Raw genomic sequence first — 27,285 nt, 5'->3', positions numbered from 1 at the left:
GTTCTGAATGATGCACAGACTGCTTTAAATAGCTTTTCCTCCTTCTAAAGATCTGGGAGGCAAAAATAGCAACAGTTTGGAAGGCAGATAAAGAGACCTTAATGGCCCCTGCTCTGAGGGTGGATTCACAGCCTGGGTACAAAAAGCATCAAAATAACAAGAGCGGATGAGTTGTGTGCATCATCTTCTGGGGTGAAGTCTGAAGAGGGAAGACATACGTCTCCAATGTAAGAAGATGTGTTGACACCTGATATGCAGCCAACTTGTGTGTCCCTCCATGAGGGACGTCTGTGACCCTCTCCTCTTTATAGGTAACCATGGAAATGTCGACCGAGGAAGTCTGACTCACTTGCGCTTCCAGTTTTGGGGCTTACATAACACTCAGCTATGTGCTCACTGGGAGAACCAAGAACAGCCAAAAAATTTCTTTTCCTGAGGTAAACATTAGGTGGACTTAATGTCCCACTTTACTTCAGTGGGAGGAAAATGCTTGACCTGTTTTGCATGTTATTTGTGTGCTTAATTCTCCAGTAAACAACATGAGGGTTTTGGGATTTTTTAATCTTTGAGAGTAAATAATTCAGATGACTGTTTACCACGGTTGTGCAGAAATTATTTTAGCCTGAGGCCCACATTGCTTCATGGGCAAACTGGAAGGAGCCACATGCCAGAGGGGAGCAGGGCCAGAACCAAAATGTGTGGTGTGTATGCAACTGGGATTGGAAGAACAAAGGCAGAGGAAGGGGTTGTTTCTGCTTTGTAAGCCGCGGAGAAAGAGAGGTGGAAGAGGACAGAGCAAAGCTGAAAGAGAGCTCCAGGGTATGGTTATTGTATTGGTAGGAGGGAGAAGGAAGAGAAAGACCATCCTCAATCCTGCCCTATGATGAGTTGGGGCAGTGGGCCTAAGAGGGGGCCCAGAATACTCTGTGGGTGAAGAATGTCACACAGGCTATGAATCAAAAGGGAGAAATAATTCAGCACAGGGTTCTTGTTTTCCCATTGACAAGAGTCTGCATGAGGATCACACTAAGCTTGTTGTTGTTTAGTCATTTAGTCGTGTCCGACTCTCCGTGACCCCATGGACCAGAGCATGCCAGGCACTCCTGTCTTCCACTGCCTCCTGCAGTTTGGTCAAACTCATGCTGGTAGCTTTGAGAACACTGTCCAACCATCTCGTCCTCTGTCATCCCCTTCTCCTTGCGCCCTCCATCTTTCCCAACATCAGGGTCTTTTCCAGGGAGTCTTCTCTTCTCATGAGGTGGCCAAAGTATTGGAGCCTCAACTTCACGATCTGTCCTTCCAGTGAGTACTCAGGGCTGATTTGCTTAAGAATGGATAGGTTTGATCTTCTTGCAGTCCATGGGACTCTCAAGAGTCTCCTCCAACACCAGAATTCAAAAGCATCAATTCTTTGGCGATCAGACTTCTTTATGGTCCAGCTCTCACTTCCATACATCACTACTGGGAAAACCAGAGCTTTAACTATACGGACCTTTGTTGGCAAGGTGATGTCTCTGCTTTTTATGGCCCAGAGATCCAGGAAATCTTAAAGCATGATTAACTCATGGTCTGCATTGAACTTCTGAGGTATTAAAAAAAAAATACCCCACAGATTTTTCTTTCTTGGTTCATGCAAAGAGGAAGGCTTTTATTTTATTTTGGGCATGTAGGCGTAAATCCCTCATTACCAATGAAAGATATTCTTATAATTTTACTCTGCTCAACATTTGCCTCCAAATGTCAACAGTTTACTGAAAAATGAAGTGCTGGGGGTGGCGATAACCAACGGTGCTCTTGATGGTGCCTGTTTAGTGAAAGATTTCATCCCACCCATATGCAAATCTAACCTTTCTAATATTTGAGCCCAATAAGCCCAAAGACGGGGTTTCAGTAGAAAAATGTTTACTAAAGACTTTCTTCCTTTACAATCTATTGATTTTAATATCCTTACCATTCCTGTTGAATGTCAATATCCCCCTGCAGACTGCCATTGCAAGCCTGAATCCATTTCATTTATTTATACCATTTGAGGAAAAAAGTGCTGAGAAATGAATAAAAAGTTCCTTCTTGCTGGTGTCCTAGCATTGAGAGTTGCAACTTGATCATTTGTTTCCTGCATGAATAACTGGGGGTGTTTTAATATGTCCAGGACGCGGGTGGCGCTGTGGGTTAAACCACTGAGCCTAGGACTTGCCAATCAGAAGGTCAGCGGTTTGAATCCCCATGACAGGGTGAGCTCCCGTTGCTCGGTCCCTTCTCCTGCCAACCTAGCAGTTCGAAAGCACGTCAAAGTGCAAGTAGATAAATAGGTACCACTCTGGCGGGAAGGTAAACAGCGTTTCCGTGCGCTGCTCTGGTTCACCAGAAGCGGCTTAGCCATGCTGGCCACATGACCCGGAAGCTGTACGCCGGCTCCCTTGGCCAGTAAAGCGGGATGAGTGCCACAACTCCAGAGTCGTCCACGACTGGACCTAATGGTCAGGGGTCCCTTTACCTTTTTTTAATATGTCCATCAAGGACAAGAATGTCAGAAGAGCCCCATTGGATCAGACTGAAGGTCCAACAAACTCAAAAGAAAGGGGCCAAGCCCGTGGCAAAGCATGCCAAGGTTCCAGGTTCAAACTCTGGCATCTCTAGGCAAAGCTTTGAATCACCTTTGTCGAGTTGCTGAGTTATTAAGACAACTGTGAACTAGATCAGGGGAAGCCAACATGGTGCCTTACCGCCCATTTTATTGTTAGTAGATGTTCAGGCATTCTTTTGACTGAATTGTCTTGCTTCCCACACATTAATTCCCTGATCAAACACAGCATCGTGATGCTACAAAGCTTGAAGGATCTGTGAAGTCTCAAGCCCAGGTCTAGCTGTCAGGGACCCTCAGACAATTTGGTCTAGGAAGCAGGAAAACTCTTCTATCACTTGGTTTTCCTCATAAGCTAGCTATGAGCAAGCGTGACAGCAGTTCTAGGAAAAGACTGAAGTACCTCAGAACACGCAGGAGTGGTTGCATTATCCATGAAGCTGCAACCACTTATGTGCTTCTCCATGTTTCTATGTTCCTTCTTTCACAAGCTAACATACCGTACTTCCATAAGAATGGAATCAAAGGCTCAGACCACGCGCCCCCATCGTACCACGTCAAACACCTGCAAAACCTTTCTGAAACGAGCATGCACAACTTGAGCAACAACATCTCTTACTACACAACCTTCTGTGGCCTAAGTTATGCTGTTATAGCGGTTGGAGTTCTCTGGGGCTCACAATTCGAACTTAAAACACAAGGGGATTATCCCCTCCCTGGGAAAACCGATGTTTAGTTTTAAATCAGAGCAAACGTAAGCCAGGTTTTCAGCAAATTGCTGTTTTTTTCCGATTTAAAGCTACATAGTGGGTTTTCCCTGGGAAAGGAATGGGGCAAGGGGAAAATCTATCAGACCTGTACTTTCTAGGCACCGGATAAAAGGATGAGCCTGAGTGTTAGGCGGTGGGTTGACATAGCAGCCGGCACAGCGATTTCTTCAAGTAGCTCTTTATTATGGTAAGCTGGAATAGAACTAACTGCGAACAGCTCAGCCGGCCTGTATTTATAGGCAGCCGGCTGTCAACATTGTAACCACAACAGCCCAGAGTTCCCGCCTAAAATAACAGACGCGGACCTGAGTGAAAACTATCTACAGACCTGAGTGAAAACTATATACAGTATCCCCCTGTTGGCCCAGGGTGAAACTACACTACATAACACCCCTCCCCACCGAGATAAGGCGTTAGTTACAATCGTAATGGTTTCCTTATATACAGCACTACGCGTAATGGTTCAATTAAGCACAAAAGCATATCGGTTACATTTCCCATACTTAGACCAACAGTGATACCTGTCCAACAACATAGTCCTTTAAATAAGTTGGGCGCTTGGAAACTCTGCCAGACCGCCGGGGACTGGTAGCCAAGTCCGGAGGGCCACACAGTTCTCGCTGAGGCTGTGGTGCGACCCTAGGTGGCGTTGGAACCAACTCCCCTGGATCCGCTGCTGTGGGTGGAGCCTCCGCAAGTGGAGTGGTCTGAGTCTGTTCTGAAACGGCTTGGTTCAGCTCCACGCTGGCAGTTTGTGAGGGAGGTGTAGGTGGGGCCTCGCCATCTGTACGTGTCTCTTCTGGAGCCGCAAGCGCAGTTGGGGGCACCTCGGTAGTGTCCAAGTCCCCAACCCTGCGCCTAAGCTGGTCTATGTGCCGTCGCCACAAGCGTCCGTCTTCGAGTGCCACCTGGTACGAGCGAGGTCCAGTGACTCCCACTACTGTGGCTGGCACCCAAGGGATGTCCCCCACATAGTTCCGGGCAAAGACCTGGTTTCCTGGGACAAATGACCGTGGTGCGTTGGCACAGCCTGGGGGTTCAGCCACGGCAAAGTCTGGGTGTAGCCGGTCGAGCGGTGACCTGAGGCGGCGGCCCATAAGCAGTTCAGCAGGACTCCTCCCTGTGGCCGCATGAGGGGTGATGTGTTGCACGAACAAGTATTCGGCGACCCGCTCATGCCAGTCTCCCCGGTCCAGGCGCGCCAGTGCCTCTTTTGTCGAGCGCACCATTCTTTCCGCTTGCCCGTTGCTGGATGGATGAAAAGGTGCCGTTAGGGCATGGCGGATGCCCAGTCCCAAAAGATACCGCTCAAACGTGCCTGACGTGAACTGCGGTCCGTTGTCAGAGACAAGGACATCAGGACACCCATGCGTTGCAAACAGGCCTCGCAGCACCCGGATGACAGCTTCGGTAGTGGTGGAGGGCATCAGGGCGACCTCCAGCCATTTGGAATAGGCGTCCACCACTACCATAAAGGTCCGGCCGTGAAAGGGGCCAGCCAGATCGATGTGCACCCTCGACCAGGGTGTCTTTGGCGTCTCCCAGGTGTGTCCCTTAGCTGCCGGTGGTGCAGGCCTCGACTCCTGGCACGCTTGACAGGCGGACACCCAGGCAGTGATGGCATCGTCCATATTAGGCCACCAGACGTAACACCGAGCCAACGCCTTCATTTTGACAATTCCCGGGTGGCCAACGTGCAGAGCCTCCAGGACGCGCTGACGGAGTCCCTGGGGAATCACGACGCGGTCTCCCCACAGCAGGCAGCCACGATGAGCTGAGAGTTCATGTTGTCTGGTTGCGAAGGGCTGGAACTCCGATGCAAAAGGCCCTTGTGGCCACCCCCTCCACACCCAGTTGAGCACCCGGCTGATGGTGCGATCCTGGGCAGATGCGGAGGCCACAGTGGCAGCCGATACAGGCGCTGCCGGAAGATCCTCAATCAGAAGGAGCGATGAAGCTGGAGCCGGGTCTTCCACAAATGCTGGAAGAGGGCAACGGCTGAGGGCGTCGGCATGGCCCATCGATTTCCCCGGGCCGGTAGTGGTAGGCAGCCAGGAAAACAGTCCATCGCAGCATGCGTGGTGAGAGGACCGGTGGAGTTGGACGATCACCGGCGAGGAGGCCCAGGAGTGGCTTGTGGTCAGTGATGAGGTCAAAAGTCCTGCCATAGAGGTATTCATGGAACCTCTTCACTCCAGCCACAAGTGCCAATGCCTCCTTGTCGAGCTGGCTGTAATTCCGTTCCGTCGGAGATAGTGTCCTGGAAAAGTAGGCGAGCGGTGCTTCTCTTCCATCTGGAAAACGGTGACTAAGGACAGCACCGATGCCAAAAGGTGAGGCGTCGCAGGCAAGGACCAGCGGCCTGGATTCACTGTACTGTACCAGCACACTGTCTGAAGAAAGGAGAGCCTTGACCGCGTTGAAGGCCGCCGTCTCCCGATGACCCCAGGCCCAAGGCGTCTTAGTGCTAAGGAGTCGGTGAAGAGGCTCAGCCACTGTGGCTTTGTGGGGCAGGAACATGTTATAAAAGTTCAGCAGCCCCAGGAATGCCTGCAACTCCGTTTTGTTCTTTGGGGTGGGGGCCTGCTGGATAGCGCGGATCTTGGATGTGGTTGGATGAAGACCGGAGGCACCGATAAGATAGCCCAGGAACTCTACCTGTGGAACGGCGATCTGGCACTTCTCCCTCTTTACCTTGAGCCCGGCCTCCTGGAACCTGGTCAGCACGGCACGGAGGCGCTCGAACAGCTGCTGGTGTGAGTCTGCAGACACCAAGACGTCATCAAAATATGGTACCACGCCCGGAAGCCCTTGCAGGAGACGCTCCATAAGGCTTTGGAAGATGCCAGGAGCCACACTCACCCCGAACTGCAACCGGCGGCAACGGAAAGCCCCCCGGTGGGTGACGATCGTCTGGGCTTCAGCAGTGGCATCATCGACTGGCAGTTGTTGATAGGCTTGGGCAAGGTCCAGCTTAGCGAAGACCTTACCCTCACCCAGGGAATGCAGCAGGTGTTGGACAACAGGAACCGGATAAGCGTGCTGCTGAAGTGCCTTGTTGATCGTGCACTTGTAGTCAGCGCAGATTCTCACCGACCCATCTGGCTTGACAGGCGTGACGATGGGGGTTTCCCACTTTGCGTGGTCAACCGGCTCCAAAACTCCTTGGGCGATCAGTTTGTCCAGTTGTTCATCCACCTTAGCCTTGAGAGCAAAGGGAACCCGGCGTGGCTTTAGCTTGATGGGGGCGACTTGTGGATCAAGGCTAAAGGAGATGGGCGTACCTGTATATTGGCCCAAGGTGCCGTCAAAAACCTCGGCAAAGTCTTTGACCAGACCCTCAGTCTCTGCGTTAGAGATGCAGTTGATGCCGGTGACTTCCAGGCCGAGGGCATCAAACCAGTCTAGCCCTAGGAGGCTTGGCCGCTGACCTTCGACCACCACCAACCGGAGCAGGCCCGAAAAATCCTTGAAGGCGATCCGGAACCGGCCAACGCCTACCACGGGAATGTCGTTTCCCTGGTAGTCTCTCAGGTGTACGCGGTGAGAGTCGAGTTGCCTTTTGGACACTCTGGGTACCAGTCTTTTGATGGTGCTCCATGACACGATGGACAGGGCAGACCCGGTGTCGATCTCCATGTCACATGGAGCTCCTTCAATGAGCACCGTGACGTTCAGCTTGCGTCGCGTAGGCGAGTCGGTTTGGCCAATCGTGGTTCCAGACGGGCAGCGGCAGTTGGTGAGAGCGAAACAACTTTCCTTGGCAGACTGGAGTGAAGACTTGGACTTGCGAATCGATGAAGGGGGGGTGTCAGACGGAGCCGATCGGCAGACCTTAGCGATGTGGCCCCTTCTGGAACACTTCCTACAGATGGCGTCTCTGAATCGACACTTGGCACGGGAATGGTTGCCTCCGCAGCCAGCACATTCCGGTTGGCCCTTGGACTTCTGTTGGAACTTCCTGCGCTCCTGCTTTGTCTGGTGCACGTCATCGTCTTCACTGGAGGATGCCTCCTCACTGCTGGCCTTTTCATGATGCACCGGAACTGGCTCCCTAGCAAGACGCGGGCTGCTGGACTTGCGGATCTCCTGGGCGGAGCGTTCAGCAGCTTCTGAGGCCACAGCCTCCTCAATGGCTTTCTGTAGCGTGAGGTCTGGCTTGGCTAGGAGGCGCCGTTGCAGATGGATGTCCCGGACCCCGCAGACGATTCGATCCATCAGGGCATCGTCTAAGTCTCGGAACTCACAGTGCATTGCAGCCTGTCGCAGGGCGGTGGTGTAGTTGTTGATTGACTCCCCCTCTGCCTGGTTCCGGTGGTAGAATGCATGGCGGGCAGCAATCTTGGACGGCTTTGGTGCGTAGTGGTTGCGGAGCTTCTCTTGGATCGTGTCCCATGGTGTTGCCTGGACTGCTTCAGGCGCAACCAACGCTCGGGCCGTCTCAAACACCTCAGGCCCACAGAGGCTGAGGAATAGGCCCCGCTTCCGCTCCTGTGATACTTCTGTCAGCTCGTTGGCTTGGAGGTAGCAGTCGAACCGAGCGAGGTAGGAGTCCCATGATTCAGAGGCTGGCGCAAACGGCGGTAGAGGCACAAGTGAAGCCATGATTCCGATGCCGGCGTGAAGGGCGATGGATGGAACACAGTGCTCTAGCCAGAACAGTCAGCTCTGAATTGGTTCTGCCCAGTGATTTCGCTCAGTGATTTCGCTCTGTGATTCAGCTCAGTGATTCAGCTCAGTTCAGAGGCTGGCCGCATCTGGCTGTGCTCTGATGTCCATCAATCCCACCCTCGTCGCCAGTGTTAGGTGGTGGGTTGACATAGCAGCCGGCACAGCGATTTCTTCAAGTAGCTCTTTATTATGGTAAGCTGGAATAGAACTAACTGCGAACAGCTCAGCCGGCCTGTATTTATAGGCAGCCGGCTGTCAACATTGTAACCACAACAGCCCAGAGTTCCCGCCTAAAATAACAGACGCGGACCTGAGTGAAAACTATCTACAGACCTGAGTGAAAACTATATACAGTATCCCCCTGTTGGCCCAGGGTGAAACTACACTACATAACACTGAGGTCCTTCTTTTCCCCAATTTCAGTCAAAGCTGGTTTTGGGGAAAATGCATCAAAATTATTTCCTAAGAAACAGCAGGATAGATACAGGGTAGATATGGATTGTGACGAATGCTGTGTGTCTACCATTTTCCAAAGCAGTGGTGGGAGCGCACTGGGTCAACGGAAGCATGTGCAAAGCCTCACAAGACTGCTACATTTTCTGCTTCATGATGTTTTTCTTTCTCTTTAATAACCACTCGACTTATTTCTGCTAACTTCTCATGTAATGGATTTAGTGTTCTTCAAAGTCCCTGGTCAGTCTTTTGAGTTCAGCAAAAGCCAAGTCCTTTTATTGTTTCTCTCTACCTCGAGCCAATTTGCTGTTTTGCCTCGACTTGGGTCTCTTGTGCTTGCTTGCTTGCTTTAGGATTTGCTGCCAAATGAGGCAAAGGAAACTGTGGCTAGCGAGATTTCTAAAGCCAATGTTAAAAATGTTCATTTGTTCCCTCTTAACATTTTAGGAGCAGTTCTTCTAGGAGGCCTATGTGCCTCCAAGCTAATTAACTCCTAATGAGTGTGAAACACCCAGGGATGTTTACATGAAGGGCACTACAGAAACAAAGATGGACCAGATTGTAGAGCTGGGAGAGATTAACATTATGGTTTGATCCTTTTTATTAAAAAAAAGTTATTGAAAACATTCTTCTTTTCAATACTGTGCTCTAACTGAAGATGATAAAAATCAGCAATCCATACTGATTTTTGTTGAACTGAATCATTCCCATCTCCAGACCATTAGAAATGGCAACTACCATTTCCCTCAAGGAATGGGTTTCCAAGTGCTGGAAAATTTCCTATCAGGTCAGGAAACTTTCTCTGGTTGCCACACTGGCTCACATGCTTAAGCCATCCAGAGATATTTGCTCTGGAATGTCCTTTCTCTAACACATTTGTTTTTTGTTTATGGTGCATGGTGGTTTATATAGCTTAAGATGACCTGCACCTGGCCTGGTGGTTGTACAGTCTTGATCAGATGTTTCCTAGTGGCTAAGAGGGTGAGGCCCCGCTTGAAATCTTGCCTGAACTGTGCCTGCATTACCTTAGGTAAGCTGCTGGCCTGGTTTGAATGTAACACCACATCATAGGCTAGCGTTGCATGAAAAAGCCTGCTCAAGTTTTGGAGTCTTCCCACTCCTCTAAACTTCCTGCACGGCTGCAAGGAGGAAAGTGGACGCATCTACTTCCTGTTTTTAACTGTCCATAGTTTACATCCAGACATGAGGAACTGTGGTTAGAACAAGCCAGGATCTGACACCACAGTTTGATCACAGCTTGTTTCAGTGGCGCTGTGGGTAAAACCTCAGTGCCTAGGACTTGCTGATCGCTAGGTCGGCGGTTCGAATCCCTGCGGCGGGGTGAGCTCCCGTCGTTCGGTCCCAGCTCCTGCCCACCTAGCAGTTCAAAAGCACCCCTAAGTGCAAGTAGATAAATAGGTACCGCTTTATAGTGGGAAGGTAAACGGCGTTTCCGTGTGCTGCGCTGGTGCTGGCTCGCCAGCTGCAGCTTCGTCACGCTGGCCACGTGACCCGGAAGTGTCTTCGGACGGCGCCTCTTGAGCGAGATGAGCGCGCAACCCTAGAGTCGGACACGACTGGCCCGTACAGGCAGGGGTACCTTTACCTTATACAGACCACAGGGCTTCCTCTTCAAGCATAATACTAAGCTACGTATACTTAGTTAAAAATAAGAAGTGTGTGTTTCCAATTCTCTCCTTTTGGCTCAGCTGAGGAGAGGGTTGCACAAAGCAAGGCTTGGGCAGGTTCCTTTACATAATGACGGTTTAGCACAGGCATAGGCAAACTCAGCCCTCCAGATGTTTTGGGACTACAATTCCCATCACCCCTGACCACTGTTAGCTAGGGATCATGGGAGTTGTGGTCCCAAAACATCTGGAGGGCCGAGTTTGCCTATGCCTGGTTTAGCATTATGCCTAAATCAGGCCACTATCTCTAAACCTCAGTCCCACCATTATCAATTGCATATCCATTTAATGCGTATCCCACCTTTACACCACCGTCAATAATGATGATGATGATGATGATGATGATGATGATGCAATGTGTGAATGAGGCACGTTAGATGGCTAGGATGGGCCGCAGCATCTGATCAAACTCAGTTACAGTCCCAGGTTTGTGGCCACATGTTTTGAAAGGCTGTGTGTGTGTGTGTGTGTGTGTGTGTGTGTGTGTGCTGGGAAAGAGGGTGTCTCTGGGTGCTCAGAGACACGATGATAACATTCACTTTAAAAGGAAGACTCGGAGCGGGAAGCGAGGAAAGATGTCAACAGCAGAGCACACGCATGACTTACATCTGTGCTGGGACAGCTTGATCCATGTCCTGTTATACCGAGACAGCTTTTTCTGTATTTATTTACAGCAAAGCTTAATAATTAATGAGCACTTATTATTATAGCTGCTCCAGAACCATATGGCAGGCAGGATGTGAACAAATCTTTCGAGACAAAGCACTCGGGTGGAAGCGTGTTCTGATTTTGCTCCTTTATGTCTGAGCAGAAGGCAGAGGTGTTCTCGCAGCATGAAATGTTTACTTACAGGGTTTCCTTTAGAGAGGGGGGCTCCTTTTCTTGCTTAGCCCATTCCGCCAACAAATTTCAGGCAGGTCCTGGGCCAGGGTCTTCTCTCGGTGGAACTTTAGCTGAGCAAAAGAAAGGCTTCGGGTACAGAGCAGGAAGTGTAGGATTTGCAAGTTCACAAATGATCCGTAAAGACTGGATTGAAAGGAATAAACTTTTAGTTCTGCCACTGCAAAACTAGATAGAAAACTGAAGGTAGAAAAATGCCCTTGGCTTCCTTTCACTGCTGGTCTCATCCAGAACTGATCCTCTCCCTCCCCTTCCAGATCACTTTATAGTTCCTACTCATATTACAAGAAGGCTGGAGATGGCATCAAGTCCAGATCATCTGCTCCGTGGTGGATCAAAGCCACAAGATGAGCCTCAGTGGAATCCAACTTCATACCCAGTTAGTTAGCAATCTCAACAACAAAATAGCTTTCTCCACCTAAATTTGTTGTTGTAATCTGTCTGTCTCAGGAGACAATGGAGGAGTGCACCTTCAGGGGTCAAACCATTGGAGAGTTACAGCGCCTGCTGTGGCTGTAGAGACTGATACAGGAGAGACATGTTTTATTGCCGGGGGGGGGGGAGATGAAGGTGTCCAGTTTTGCTGCAACAGGTGCATCATGGCGTTTATTTTCTCTGCACTCATCCCACCTAAATTAGGCTGTTGGAAACTTAAGAAAGCTAAGCCAGAGAGGACTGTTGCATGAAAGGGCTGTGAGATGTGGTACTGAAAACATATTCCTTGCTTTAGAAGGTACTCAGAAGCACCTTTCATTCTAGTTTGTCTCTGGCTGGCAGATCTTGAGCTTCTAGTAGTAAGCAGTGTAACTTAACAAGCCTTAACGAGCCAGGCAACATCTATGCGAGTCTCCAACGGCGGTTGCTGTAACTACTGGTAGAAAAAGTTGTGTGTGTGTCTGCGGAAGCAATAAGATTAATTTCACATTGAGGTTTAAAGTGGTGCCATTGTGCTTGTTGTGACCTGGATATAGGCAATGACAAAGCCATTTTTATTAAAGGAGAAAGGTGGCAAAGAAATTATTTTATTGACAGTTGCAAACCATTGCTCTAGTCCAGCAGAGTGAAAGAACGGCTTCTGCTTGTGTCTTTTCAGGAATTCGCGGATTCCCTCTATCAAATGATTACGCAGAAGTTTCAAGAGGTGACAGATAATTTTGCTGCCATCTATGCACGTCACAAATCCCTTGCAGGAATTGTCATGACCAGAGGTAAGAGTAAACTTTCTTTCATGCTGGTTTGCAACCTTATAATTTGTTTGGGAATTATTATTTTTCTAGGTCCTGAGGGATTGCTCAGTTGGTAGAGCATGAGACTCTCAATCTCAGGATCATGGGTTTGATCCCCATGTTGGGCAAAAGATTCCTGAATTGCAGGGAGTTGGACTAGGTGGTCCTCATGGTCCCTTCCAACTCTACAACTCTATGATTCCACGGTTCTTCTAGTGAAAGATGAAACATAGTTTACACTGGCCACTAGGGGCGGGAGGTAGTTTCTGCATTTGTGTTTGAGGTCTTTATAGTATTTGAATTCAGCGATTCAAACTTCTTGTATTGTAATGGTTGCTCTGAGACTTTGTGCTGTGCAGCACTTACAGTGGGGGACCTCAGGTCCAGAGGACAAATGTGGCCCTCCAAGCTTCTGAATCTGGCCCTTGGAGCTCTCCCCAAGCCAGTCCTGCTTTGCATCCTTCTCAGGTGTTTTTGCCTGGTTGAAATGTGACCTTGAGCTTAACTTTGCTTTACATTAACTTAATGTAATGTAATGTAATGTAATGTTTACATTAACTTAACCTTTCTCAATTCTCTACAGCAGAGTGGTCCAAAGTGCAGCTCTCGGGCTGCATGTGGCTCTCAAGGCCTTTTTGGGTGGCCCTTGGCCACATTTGGCATCCCTCCCACAGCCCTTGTGTTGCTTTCCCAAAGCCCAGTAAGCAAGGCGCTGGGCTTTGGGCAAGAGGCGCAAGGCTCTGACAGGGACCTAGAGTCCTTCTGTCTCCTTCCCAAAGCCTAGTTAGCACTTTCCCAACTTTGGGAAGGAGGTGGGAGGGCTGTAGGACCATGGTCAAAGCCTTGGGCCTCCTTCCCCAAACCCAGCATCTCGCTTAGCTGGCTTTGGGCGGGAAGTACATGGGCTTGGGGGGGCATCAGATTTTGGCCTTGTCCTCACCCCCAGCGCATGCGTGTAACAAGGCAATGTGTGGTTCACGGGTTCCGCGTCAAAGTACTCTTGCAGCCCACTTGGGTATGCAAAGTTGGACCTCTCTGCTATACAACATGATTTTAGAATTGTAGCACTGAATCTACTGCTACGTACTATTGTTAGTTGTTACTATATAACCCACTTTTCAGCTCAAAGAGCCCAATACAAAATACATTTAAAAGCACAACAAAATTAAAATTAAAAATTAACAGTCAACAAAATTACCGCAAACACCTTAAGAGCAGTGCAAATATGATTGACAGAAACGGTCTTTGCCTCCTTCAAGTTCAAAATAAATCCCCAAGATAAAGGAGCATTTGCTTGCTTATAAAAAGTTAACATAGATGTGGGTCCTGGGAGGGCTAGGGGCCATCACAGAAAAGCCCCTGGTCCTGATAATCCTGGCACTCAAACATGTATAAATCATAAAACGGAGTGAGGGGGTTCATTAAATGATCAAAGAGACTATTATATAGGCAGCATAATTCCATCCTACCTTACCTCAATTAATTATTTTGTACCCCACTTTCCAGTCAAAAAAATTGTTCCCAAAGCAACATGCCAATACACAACAGAACCAACCCATGTCCTATTGCAGGCTAAGTTGAGGGGGGGAAAGATGTGGACAAACAAACATGCTAGTTGCCAAAGATAAAAAAGTATATTTATTGGGGTAAATCCATTCTGGATAACTCAGAATGTCTGAAGCTGAAATCATGCTACAGTGCAGAAATGCATTGTAGGTCTAATCTCACAAATTTTATATTTATGGGTGTTTTTTTCCAAATCGTTTAATAGCTGTGGTATTGTCATGATGCTCGAAAATTCATGACGCTTCTAAATTCTGCAGGCAAAACTTTGGATTCTATTCCAATCCCAGGTGTTTTGTCTCCTACGTAGTTTTTACTTCAGCTTGCAAAAGTACAAAGGCAGCAAATTGTGTATCAAATATAGACCATTATCTCATATGCATATGTTTCGAGCTTGACAGACGATTTTTCAGAGAAGGCAGGAGGTATCCAATGCATATTCAGAGGGGGCTTGCTAAATTATCTGGAACAAACTGGCACTGCACTGTAGACTCAGGCTGTGCAATATGTTAACTGCTATGGGCTCTGACTAGATCGCGAGGCAGAAGTGAACCACTGTTCAGTCTAGGGCAGAATGAAGGTCATTGCAGTCAATTCCGTCCACCCCTTCATTAAAAAAGCCATAAATATTCAGGGCAGATAGCTGACCCATGGGCTCATAAAGATCCCAGACACAAGATACCCAATATCTGTTCTTGCAAGGGCCATGTTACTTTCTGGACAACATCTGGGCCTCCGCAAAGATGGTCACCCATGAAAACCAGCACCCTGCGTGAGTAGAATTCATGTCCCTGCACATAGATGGGCTGGTCCACCCTGTCTGCGTCCCCCTGTGCTGCACTGCACTCCTCTCCAGATGATCCCATGAGCCTCAGGAGCAGCTTTTGAGGATGCGCAGCATCTGTGGTGAGAAGGGGGATCTGAAAAAGGTACTCACGTGCATCGCACTTTGAATCCTGTGTCATTTTATCAGCCCAAACCGGATGCAGCCAACCAAAGACTTTCTCTTTGAAGAAAGTCAGAAGCCGCTCAACTCTCCTAGCATTAAGGAAGGCGGGAAGCCTCCTGAGACCTTCTGACTTTTTCCCAAGACTTATCTCCAACGGGAGAGAAGAACCCAGCCTTCTCCCAAGTTTTCCATGCCTGCCAAAGGACTCGGCAGTCTTGGCTCATGCAAGTGGGACAAAAAGCAGGTGCGACGTCTGTGTATCCTAGGGAACTCAGAGATGGGAGGAATTTTTCACCTTGTCCCAAGTGCAAGAGAGAAGAGGCCACTGGGAAATGTTATGTGCCTAAAGGAGAGACAGTTTTGCCTTCGTTAGACAGTCTTTTGATTTGGGAGTGTCTTGCTAGAGACCTAACCTAGGGCTTTTTAAATGTTTTGGATTTGTAATGGCACATTTCCTTTCCACCTGCAATTACTGGACATAATAAAGAGTCCCTGCCACACATCCTAAGGCTAATCTGTTATTTTCAAAGTCCTTCTTCAAAGAGAGTGGAGGGAAGCCCTCTGCACACTTACAGTGAATAAGAGGAAGGCTGGTATTTAAACACTATTTTTCCCATTTGAACTTGATACATCTTGACAGTTTAAATATAGATAGAGACATCTTTGTCTGCTTTTCTCTTCAAAATACATAATCTAAGAAGTTTGGTCCTCTTCAGAGAAGGAGGCGAGGAAACTCACAGAAGAGCAATATACATTGATTTTTTGAGTTCAATTTTCTCTTTCTCTTCTCTCTCTTTTTTTTTCCCTGAAGCTGACAATCACTTTGATCTTAAAAGCAAGCAGGGAGGCCTTTTCAGTTATCTTACATATGAAATAAAGATGAAGTGGACAAAAGGGGCTCTAAACAGCAATTTCACGCTGTGATAAAAGATGGCAAATTATCGCCCATATCTCATGAAATGGATCTTAATGATTGCTAAGTGAGGTAGCAGGAGAAAAGTAAAAAGTTGGCAATCTGTCTCCATGGATCCTTCCAGTCGTTTTAAGATTCAGAAGGCAGGGCACCTAAAGGTAATCAAGAATATTGATGGGCAATTGATTCCTGGCCCTTAGTTTACTGCCTGGTAAAATGTATTAGCAGACTGATACAATAGGCCAGCGATTTAAGGAGCCAATATGCCGTCGGAAGCATTGTCAAAACAGCAAAGCCAAGTATGCGTGCTTTACAAAACTCCTCCAGAAACAAGTTCTGGGGGGCTGCGTTACATTACACACACTTTGCAACAGGGGGAGCCAACTTTTGGGGGCCAACAGGTGCGTTTGAAATTTTGGGAAAGTGCTATGGGCATCTGTCACACACACAAAAATGGCTGCTGTAGAAGATGTGGAGTAACACAAATTAGCTGCCATGTTTTAAAGAGCAGAGGAGGGCGTATGATCGCAAAAAGTGTTGGGATACTGCCAGGGAGGCAAAGTCCATCATGGCCCCACAAGTCGTCTCCGGACGTCCATCGATCTCCCGTAGACACGCAGTATCAGCAATTAGCGACACGAGCTCCAGAAATAGCTTGCCACATTCCAGAGCTGATGCACGCTCTATCAGCAGATAATTCACAGCGAAAGATGCATGCAGGAGAGTATTATTTACAAGTATATTCAGCGTTGGTCAGAACAAAGAAAAACATGACTGCCTGCTTCAGTGTCTCCGACACAGAGAGAGAAAACGAAAGCAAAGACACAACAGAAACATCCTGTGGACAGGAAATACGCAGGCTGTGACACAAACATCCTGCTCCCTTTTAAGGACAGGAGCTATGGGCATCTGTCACACACACAAAAATGGCTGCTGTAGAAGATGTGGAGTAACACAAATTAGCTGCCATGTTTTAAAGAGCAGAGGAGAGCGTATGATCGCAAAAAGGTGTAGGACTTCCTCTCTGTCGATGAGAAAAAAGGCAACAGCATCAGCCACCACTGCGCTTGCTTACAGGGGGGAGGTCTTTGCACCTCTCCTCACGAGGGAGGGGGGCCCACTCTGGGGTCCAGTGAAATGTGGGCAGGAGAGACCAAGCCATTGCAAACGGAACTGAGGAGGAGGAAATGAGGTCCGATGACAGAGGGCTTAATGGGGAAGCAAAACTGCTTAAAGAAACAGATCTGAGAAGGGCTCTGAGGATGGGACAACTGAAGCCAACTGAAGTCAACTGAAGAGCTGACCAGGTGCTTCCTGAAGGCAAGAGAAGCCCCTGGGGCTCTGAAGACCCTCAAGATCCATAGAAGGAAGGTAGCAGCTCTCACAATGAAGCCTTGAGATTGTGCCTCTCTGCATCCATGTTTACCATACTGTGATTTGCCTGCCCTAACATAGCGTATGTGTAGACTACCTATCCAGTGCAGTGCCACTATTGAATTGGAGGGTCAAAGGTGCTGCGTTTTTCTTGGTTTGCTTGCTTAACATTTTGTTACGCCATCCTTCATACAAATCCCAAGGTGGTGTACATCAATAAAACACAACCTCATAAAACAGTGCATTAAAACAAAATGAGCGAAAGCATGTGGCAATTATTAAGTAGTGGGTTGACAAAGCAGATGACACAGAGATTTCTCCAAGTAGCTCTTTTTACGTAAGCTGGAACTGAACTGAATTGAACAGCTCAGCCGGCCTGCTTTTATAGGCAGGCGGCTGTCAACATTGTAACAACAACAACCCAGAGTTTCCCACCTAAATTAACTGGCGTGGACCTGAGTGAAAACTATATACACAATACGCCTGGTGGCCAGGGTGAGAACTTCAATACTTAACAGCAATAAATAAGTATAATGCAGCAATAGCCACAGTAGCTTTGTGACAATAACCTCCCAAGGTTTGGCATCAGTCACCCACAAAAGGCTGGGTGGGTGAATAAAGCCAACTTCAGGAGTCACCAAAAGCTCAGCAGAGCTGCTGCCTGCCCAATTTCAAGTGATCTGTGTGGAACACTGCATGCAGATAACTGGGGTCAGGGCTTGCTCTAGTAGATCCCATCCTCTCTGCCAGCTCGCCCTGGGAGGCTCCTCTGGCCGTGGTAGTAGTGCTGCAAGCAGTCAGCCAACCTTTGAATTTTCCACAGTGCCCCAGAATTAAGCTTATTCTGAGGCTTGGTGGGAAATCCATCTACTTAGTGCAGCTTGGTCTGCCATGTTGGGGTGTGTGGAACAGGGGCAGGGGCTTGGTTAGCATTAGCAGGGGCCTGATGTTGACCCTAACCTATGTCCATGAATGAAGAGATGATCAGGAGACCCTTCACAGAGGGATGATTTCCCAGAGTGCTTCAACAGTCAGTCCCTCTTTGAGGGAAGGGGAATAAAGTTCTCTGAGCAACTCTCAGCACCCTTCACAGACTACAGCTCCCAGATTCTCTGGGGGAAGACATAACTGTTGAGGGTGGTATATGATACTGCTTTAAATGTATGGCACAAGTGGAGACTATAATCGCAGCTTCCTCTGCCCCACTGCAACACATTGATGGACGCAGATGCAACACCTCAGAAGCATGGGCAGAGGTGCAGATGATTCTGCTAAATCAGCATACTCTCTGCTAGGCCAGCAGTTTTCCTTCTTCTCTGTTCACAGAGGGGACAGGGGAGTAAATGAAATGGGCCATAGAAACCAGAAGCGGAAAAGACTGCTAAGTCATCACATCCATGCCTCCGCAAGTGCTGGATTGCTCCCCGTACTGCACCCTTGAGTGCCTTTCTTTCCCAATTTGAGATTTAAATGTACCACTTAGCAGCAGGTCTTTTGGGTCTTCCTTGGGGAGCCCTCCTCCACTCTAAGTAGCCTTTGTTGTTGATAATAATCCCTCTCCTTCTTGATTTTCTTGCCTTTGCTTGTGCTGAAGCCATCTTCGTTATAATACAACAGCTGCTTTCTTTCCCCGCTTCACGCAAAACCTTCTCTGGGTTTACGCCTTTCGCGAGCTCCCAGGCCATTTTCCTCTTACCTTAGTGCATCAATTAGTGCAGTTATACATATTTGATTATTTTAATCTCTCCCGTGGAGCCATTCTCTGCTTGCAAACATTTAATCAGTTCTGTTGCCACTCTGATTTATGCCCCGTTCTGTCAACATCGGATTCGTGGCGATCCTGAGCAAGAGAATGCTAATTAGGGATGACATAAGGTGGCTATTCTTGCGTGAACAGGGAGGTAAAATGTGGTGCACTGCTATTTTTGAACTCCCCACTGACTTGAAGAGAGCTGATCCAACATAAGAGCAAATTTGCCTGAGAGAGAGAGTCCTTTTCTCCCTATGAGCCCACTCCCTGTGAGGTTCATTAGGATCTCTAGGCCTCAGGATCAGGCCTTGTCTTAGGCTCTGCTTCCAGGGCAAGAAGCCCTGCTTTTTTTAGTTTTTATTTGTACTTTTCAAGTTTATACATTTCATTCGTTTATCAATTTAACATTTCAAAGTTTGACTTCCTTCCCCCTCTTTCTGCGGTTCCTTAAATTTATTTTTTAATATCTTCCGCGTATCCAAATTCATTTAATTTGCTCGTTTAATTATCTACTTGAAATATATACTCTTATGAAACTGCAGGTTATTCCAATAATCTTGCCAATGCTTTTATCTGTTTGCAATTTATCTGTAAATATTCAATAAACCATTTCCATTCTTTTATAAAAAGTTTGTTATCTTGGTTTCTTATTCTTCCGGTAAGTTCGAATCCCCACTACGGGGTGAGCTCCCGTTGTTCGGTCCCTGCTCCTACCAACCTAGCAGTTCGAAAGCACGTCAAAGTGCAAGTAGATAAATAGGTACCGCTCCGGCGGGAAGGTAAACGGCGTTTCTGTGCACTGCTTTGGTTCGCCAGAAGCAGCTTAGTCATGCTGCCCACATGACCCAGAAGCTGTACGCTGGCTCCCTCGGCCAATAAAGTGAGATGAGCGCCGCAACCCCAGAGTCAGTCACGACTGGCCCTAACGGTCAGGGGTCCCTTTACCTTTACCAAAGGGTAATGGCATTATGGACAGGTTTTAGACTGCCATTCTAAGCATACCAATGTAGAAAGTGATGTTTGCCGACTGGCTTCAATAACATGAATTGGGAGAGGTCCGTTTTCTCCTGCATACCCCAATATAGCATCCCTTTCTCTTTTTTCAATATCCTTGGCAGAGGATGGTCTAATGAAGACCATAAAGTCACTATAGGAAAGGACGGCACAGATATAGCCTGGAATGAAACTACCTTGGCTTTGAGAAAAGTTCAGTTGAGCTCTATTCCAGAAACAATAAAACGAATAAAATAATCAAGAGCGGGGCTGGAAGTTCAGCGTGATTAGAAAACACACACACACACACACACACACAGACACGTTTGATTGATTTGTTAAATGGAAAACAAACAAAAAAGAATAGCAAATTATTGCCTACCAGCTAGATATGAACCAGCACTGAAAATTACATGAAATTGTACCTCATGAATAATTCACAAGGATGACTTTAATCTATCATTATTTCCAGCTCTCTCTTTTACCGAACAACTTGTTCGCGTCAGTCATCACCATTAGAGGAAGGGGGAAGTGGGGGGAAACAGATCTGTCTTCCCCAACCTGATGCCCTACAGATGTTTTGGTAACTACAGCTCACGTCAGTCCCTTTGCTAGCCATCTTCATATGGTAGCCATCTTTAAATATCTAAAGGGCTGTCACATGGAGACACAAATAGGATTGGGTGGCTAACTTAATTCTGCCATTTCAGATTTCTGTCAATTTGTCCCAAAGCCTCATCCCTTCCAGAGAAGAAACTGAGAGTTCCCTTACCCACCCTAGCAGAAAGGTCTAACAAAAATATTCGGTTTAATGAAGGTGCACTGTAGTTCGTTGCATACATTTATTTATATATTTTTCCTGGGGCACATGAGCTTCCTTGTTTCATGGATCTCTTAATCAGGCAAAACAAGCAGGTAGCAAAATTTCATCTTTCAGAGAGAGAGCAAATTAGGTTACATGGGACTGATAACATTTGCATTGCTGATAATGGGTTATTTACAAGGCTGAAATCATTTGCATTGCTGATAAGAGTCTATTTGCAAAGCTGCGTTACAAGTAACGGAAAACATTTGCAATTTACAAAACTATTCGCTAGCGTATTAGAGACCGATTAGGGTTTAAAGGAAGGGTTCAGTTGAGGCCAAATGCCTAAAGAAAAGGGAACTTACCCCTCAAAGTGATTTTCAGCTTCAGATGATCTTAGGGTTGCTTTAACAACCAGTTGTCATCATATGGGAAATGGTTCCTTGAAAGCTGAGGCTTAGAGCCCAGCCTGATTAGCCACTCCACATATTCACAACTGTCCCCCCAAACAATAAGGGGAAAGTCCATAACTGACTGTTATCAAGAACATACTTTTTATGCATCCCACTTTCAGTACTCCAGTTATCTGTGGTCCCCCAGATGTTCAGCTCCCATCAGCCCTAGCCAGCCAGCATGACCAATGGGATGATAGGAGTTGTAGTCCAACAACTTTTGGAGACCCACAGGTGAGCCACTCCTGAGCTTTAAAATCCCAGATAGAAGCTGGCAAAGACACTGGTGTTTTAGATGCTGGAGTTTTGCTTCCAGTTGTATATCTAAGTTGTCAGGAATCTAAATGACCCAGGTAAGGCCTTGCCTCTTTTAGTTTATTTATCTTCTGGAAGGTCTCCTCTTACTTCTCCCTTCCCCCCCAATTTAACTTGACCCCAGAGCGGGAAGAAGGTAGATTGGGATCTACTGATAGATCTCTGAGAGATTTGCAGTAGATCCAGTGCTTTTTTTCTAAAAAAATGTTTAGAGGTACTCTCATTTTCCTACTCATATCGAAATACTGCCCCTCAAGAGGACAAACTTAGATTCACAAAAGGTTTAGAGGTATGTGTACCCCTGCATAACCCCCCCTCCCCCGGAAAAAGCACTGAGTAGATCACCAAGATTTCTGACTCCCAGTTGTTTAACCACCACCACCACCACCACCACCACCACCACAACAACAACAAAACAGCCTCCTCGCCATCTTCACCTTCTAAATTAGGCGGCTGAGATGAAGAAATCTTGAGGGGGGAAACCAGGAGGGGATTTTCATGAGGCAGGAAACTCACTTCTGGTACTGAAAACAAATTTCTGGACTAGGCATGAGCTAGAGCATGGGTAGGCAAACTAAGGCCCGGGGGCTAGATCCCTCCCAATCGCCTTTACATGAGTAGAATGTGTCCTTTTATTTAAAATGCATCTCTGGGTTATTTGTGGGGCCTGCATGGTGTTTTTACATGAGTAAAATGTGTGCTTTTATTTAAAATGCATCTCTGGGTTATTTGTGAGGCATAGTAATTCGTTCATATATATTTTTTCCAAAATATAGTCCGCTGTCCGCCCCCAAGGTCTGATGGACAGTGGACCTGCCCCCTGCTGAAAAAGGTTGCTGACCCCTGAGCTAGAGGAACCCTGTTCCTCAATTGTATTTTGCTCACTCCCAGACATTAATTTGCACCTGGCACTCCAGCGTTAGTGATATGTCATGGTTTGGCGTAGCATTACATGCAAACTGGGTTTTTATGTCCCTTCTCCCCACTTTAAATTACCCCTTCGCCAGCACATGGCTGACAAAGCAACTCTTCCTCCTTATTCTCCCCTATTACCTTGCTTCATTTCCTTTTCAAATTGAAAACTATTATAAGGGTTTAGCCCAATATTAAAACCCTCCATTTATAAATTGTTCACCCTTTATATCTAATTTCATCCAGTCTTTCCCCACTTGCCCCATCATCCACAGGAGGTGTAAGGCTTTATTTCATGCAGCGATTTGAGGGGGAAAGAAATATATTCAGAAGACTTTGTCAGACAGATGTATCAGGTGTCAAGGTTATAACAAAGGATGAAGTTCAGCTCTCCCGATTTATTTTAAATTGTGTGATTCTAGGGTCAGTGAGTCTTATAATAAGGCTTTGCAAAAATTGGGTTAAAGCAGGATAAAAACAGTAAACTGCAAGTGTGTGTGCGCATGTGTGTTATGATTAATTCTTTTTAATGGTTATTTAATTACTTAGAGTGACTGTAGCATTCTTCATTTGGTCTGACAGGGGGGCGAAAAACAACAGCAATTGTTATTACACTGCAAATCAACTCTGAATGTTTTTGCTATTTACAAATCAACAGTTTGGATCATGTTGTCACTTGGATCATGCGTCTTTCCAGATTATTTTTTTACCCATACATACGAAACATTTTAAGTGTATACCAATAACTGCCATATACACATTTGGCAAGCAGGTGTTTCTATCAGGGACCTGGGATTGAGTGTGGCCCCAGACTTCTACCACACATAGATGCAGAAGGAATCATATATGAGTGATGCACTACTAAAAATGAACTCTTACATGGTTACATTGTCCAGATTCCTTCACACCCAGAGCCTACAAATCTACCTCAAACCCTGGTTTCAGATTCTGATTATGGTGATAATGGATTTTATCTAATGGATTACAAAAAATATGCAGAGGAGGGTGACCAAAATGATCAAGGGTCTAGAAACCAAGCCTTATGAGGAGTGGTTGAGGGAGTTGGGCAAGAGGAGATGGAGAGGAGATACTCGTAATCTGGTGAACCGGGTTCGCTTCCCCGCTCCTCCACATGCAGCTGCTGGGTGACCTTGGGCTAGTCACACTTCTCTGAAGTCTCTCAGCCTCACTTACCTCACAGAGTGTTTGTTGTGGGGGAGGACGGGAAAAGGAGATTGTTAGCCGCTTTGAGACTCCTTAAGGGGAGTGAAAGGCGGGCTATCAAGTTCAAACTCTTCTTCTCCTTCTTCAAATATCTCAAGGGCAGTCACATGGAGGAGGGAGCAAGCTTGCTTCCTCCAGCTCTAGAAGGGAGGACCAGAACCACTGGGTTCAAGTTACAAGAATGGAGATTCTGACTAAACAATTGGCAGTAAGAGCTGTTCAGTGGAACAGACTCTCTTGGAAAGTGGTGGACTCTCCTTCCTTGGAGGTTTTTAAGCAGAGGTTGGATGGCCATCTGCCATGGATGCTTATTTGAGATTCCTGCATTGCAACGGGTCAGACCGGATGACTCTCAAAGTCCCTTCCAACGCTACAATTCTACAATTCTATGGATCAATAAAAATGGTAGCGGGGGGATCGAGTTATAAAAGTTGGTGAGGGCTTGAAAGCATGAGCCCCATGACAAGGAACATGGGAGGTTAAAAGAAAAACCGTAAAATGTTGCAAACCATCTGAAAAAGCAAGACATAAATCTAATAAATAAATATGGCAATATGCTTCATATTGGGACAGACACATAAAGTGTGACGTTCTTAGTGCCTGCCCTGCAACTGTGGAATTCCTTTTATTCGGAGATTGCTACAGCCTGATCCTCTTTTAAGATCGTCTTGGCCTGGGCTAGCTTTTGGAGGTCACCACTACAGTCTGTTACTTGGAATGATTTAGCTGTTTGGTTAATGTTTCTCATAGCTTGATTTATAACCGACGGCTGAACTCTCTCCCCCCCCCCCCCGCAGTGTTGAAACCTACCTGGAGCCTTAATGAATCAGAACTAGCTAGGTTTCCAAATAAATAAAAGAAAGGATAATGTTTTACGCTAGGAGGAAGAATGCTTTTATCTCTCTACAGATGGAAACACTACTTTCCTTGCAGATGTGCTTCTGAATTTATGTTCTATTGCTACCAGCATTTTCCTTCCTTCCTGCACGATTCCTTCAAAAGTATGCTGACGATGAGCTGTTGTTAATCACTGCAGTCACTCATTAATGCTGTGGTTCGTGGTCTAATGGCCCGTGGTTTCAGTGCAGATATGAAAGGTGGCGTCAGGCCCCACATTATATATAATGAGCCAATAACCATCTGGGTTGCCAAGACTCAGTAGAGGGCAGGATAAATTTGCTCCACTGGTCCTCTCCCCTTGATGCTTCCTCCTTTCCCTTTCTCCAGATCACTCATATATTTACTGTTGTAACATACCCTCCAACATTTATCCGATGAAAATAGGGATGTCCTGTTCCATAATAATCTTTATAATAATTTTATTATTTATACCCCACCCATCTGACTGGGTTGCTTCAAACACTCAAGGCAGATTCCAGCACACATATAAAAACATAATAAAACGTTTTTTTTAAAAAAAACCTTCCCTATGCATTCGTACCTTGTTTTGTGGCCAGAATCCATTCCAGAGCCCCGGCGGCTAGCCGAAAAGGATGCAGGGCAATGCGCCGTGTCTGTGCACGTGCGCAGAGAGGTTTGTGCTTCTGCGCATGTGCAAGCGGCAAACCCGGAAGTAACCCGTTCCGGTACTTCCGGGTTTGCCGCGGACGTTCGCCGGAATGGATGCTAGACAAGGCAGACGTTCGCAGAGGTATTACTCTACAGGTCTGCCTTCAGATGTCTTCTAAAGGTTGAATAGTTGCTTATCTCCTTGGCTCGTGGGCCTCATAACTCCATACCCTCCAACAATTCTCCGATGAAAATAGGGATTTCCTAAGGAAAAGCAGGGCATTCTGGGATCAAATCAGAAAATGGGACGCTTTCTGTAAATCCGGAACTGTCCTTGGAAAACAGGGACACTTGGAGGTTCAGATGTAACCTGCCTAAGGTCTTAGGACAAAGGCCAGGAATTGAAGTTATTTAAAATAACTAAACAAACAATGGAGCTTATTAAAGGGCAAGTAAACTGAGTGTAGAAGGGTAGAGCTTGAGAGCAGGGGGAGATCCAGCCTCAGATTTTATTCTGCATGCACCTCTATCTGGGCGAACAACTAACACTTCAATAGCAGCTGATGGGAGACAAAACAGAGACCTGGCCGACAAGGCCTGTGTTTTCTGTACAACTTCTAAAGAAGAGCAGCTCTAAAACTCCCTTACTTTTTATTTAGTGCTTCCAGTGGCACAGAAATGAAAGCTCACATTACAAGGGATGTATGTTGCCATCATAAAAAACAAAACAAAAAACCACCCTAAACCCGGCAGGCTACTATTTATCAGTACTGCAAGAGATTCTTTTATTACCTCCTTACAGGGATGTACACCTCTTGCGATGTAGTTATTGATTTCAACAAGTAAACTTTCTGGCTGGCTTTTATCTAGGAATTAGCAGTCCGGACTGAAATGGGATCCCACATTATTCCAGTAGTGTCGAGATGCGAGATGGCTGCATATTCCAGGAGCCGTGTAATCACCCTATTAGAGCTGTCTCCACTGCCACATGAAAGCGTGATCTTTAAGTACTCGAGCAATTACGAGTGTTAACGCTGCCAGGCGATTCTAAAAAAGACCGTCGGTGTGGTGCGGCGCAGCGTGGGGTTTTTTTGGTGTGTGTGGTTGTTTTTTGTTATTTATTTATTTTGCCTCCCTGCAGGTTTGGATGTCCGGCAGGCTCAGGTTATTGTACTGACATCGGGTACCAAGTGCATAAATGGAGAATACCTTAACGACCAAGGGCTCGTAGTCAACGACTGCCACGCCGAGATTGTGGCGCGGAGGGCCTTCCTTCACTTCCTTTACTCGCAGCTGGAGCTTCACCTGAGGTAAAACTGCGCTTGGGTGGTTCGGGTTCGATTTAGTATTTGTATTCCGCTTCTCCAGCAAGAGTGCCGAGCTTAAAGAGGCTCACAATAAATCAGTGACACTGGTGAATGTTTCTCTCAAAATTAATAATAATAATAATAATAATAATAATAATAATAATAATATCCCCCCCAAAAAAAGCATAAAATAGGCAAAACCCAACAAATTCAGCAAATAACTAACAGAGTTCAATGCAATCTCACAGCAATTCAAATAATGTCCAAGAAATGACAACCATCTGATATTTATGCAGAGAACAAAATAGAATGAAAAAATGAGTATATGTCTGCCTGCCAAGTGAAGAAAGGCTGGGGGAGCTAAAACCAAGAAAGGAAAAGTATTCTATACATATATGTATCGGGTATTGCCAATGTGGCATGATGTCATGAACTGGCAGGACTATGGGGAGGAGGAAGAGGAAGAAAAGGATCCCAGTGAGGGGTGTAGCTGAGACTGGGACACACCAGGGCAAGCTGGGGATGGGGAAGGAGAGGTTGATGTAGGAAGTACTCACAGGGTGAAAGAGGATGATGAGGGGATTGGGGTCAGTGCACAGGAACCAGAGCAGCAGGACCCATCGCCAGAGCCAGAGGGTGTCTCCACAAACACGGTGGACTCTGAGGCATAGGGAGCAGTGGCAGTGGCACTCCAGTAGGCTGAGGCAGGCAAGGGCCCACAGCCCAGCTCCCTAGCTGGCTAGGTGGGGCTGGCTAGCTCTGGGAAGAGGCTTGGAGCAGGTGAGAGTCACCTGCTTCATCAAGTCCAGATGTTGCAATCAGCACGCAAAGTACAAAAGGTCAGCAGAGCTGAGTTTGCTCAACTGTCCGTGTTAATGGACCTCAGCTTTGATGCTCCAGCATCTCTGTGGGGCTGTGCTCCAGTTTGGA

General features: G+C 46.9%; 1 protein-coding gene across 6 annotated transcripts in view; it reads left to right on the top strand.

Annotated features, from left to right (window-relative positions):
• Positions 1-27,285, top strand: part of ADARB2 (adenosine deaminase RNA specific B2 (inactive)) — a 368,964-nt gene that overhangs the window by 294,599 nt on the left and 47,080 nt on the right. For all 6 annotated transcript variants that reach the window (XM_080974062.1, XM_080974061.1, XM_080974058.1 and 3 more), the window contains 2 exons: positions 12,157-12,271; positions 26,190-26,358. In XM_080974062.1, coding sequence (XP_080830188.1) covers positions 12,157-12,271; positions 26,190-26,358 — 284 coding nt within the window. The remainder of the gene's footprint in view (positions 1-12,156; positions 12,272-26,189; positions 26,359-27,285) is intronic.

Source organism: Podarcis pityusensis, assembly GCF_964106645.2.
Source record: "Podarcis pityusensis genome assembly, chromosome: 12".
Classification (NCBI taxonomy): Eukaryota; Metazoa; Chordata; class Lepidosauria; order Squamata; family Lacertidae; genus Podarcis; species Podarcis pityusensis.
The sequence above is the reverse complement of the archived record's forward strand: the minus strand, read 5'-3'. Positions and strand labels throughout refer to the sequence as shown.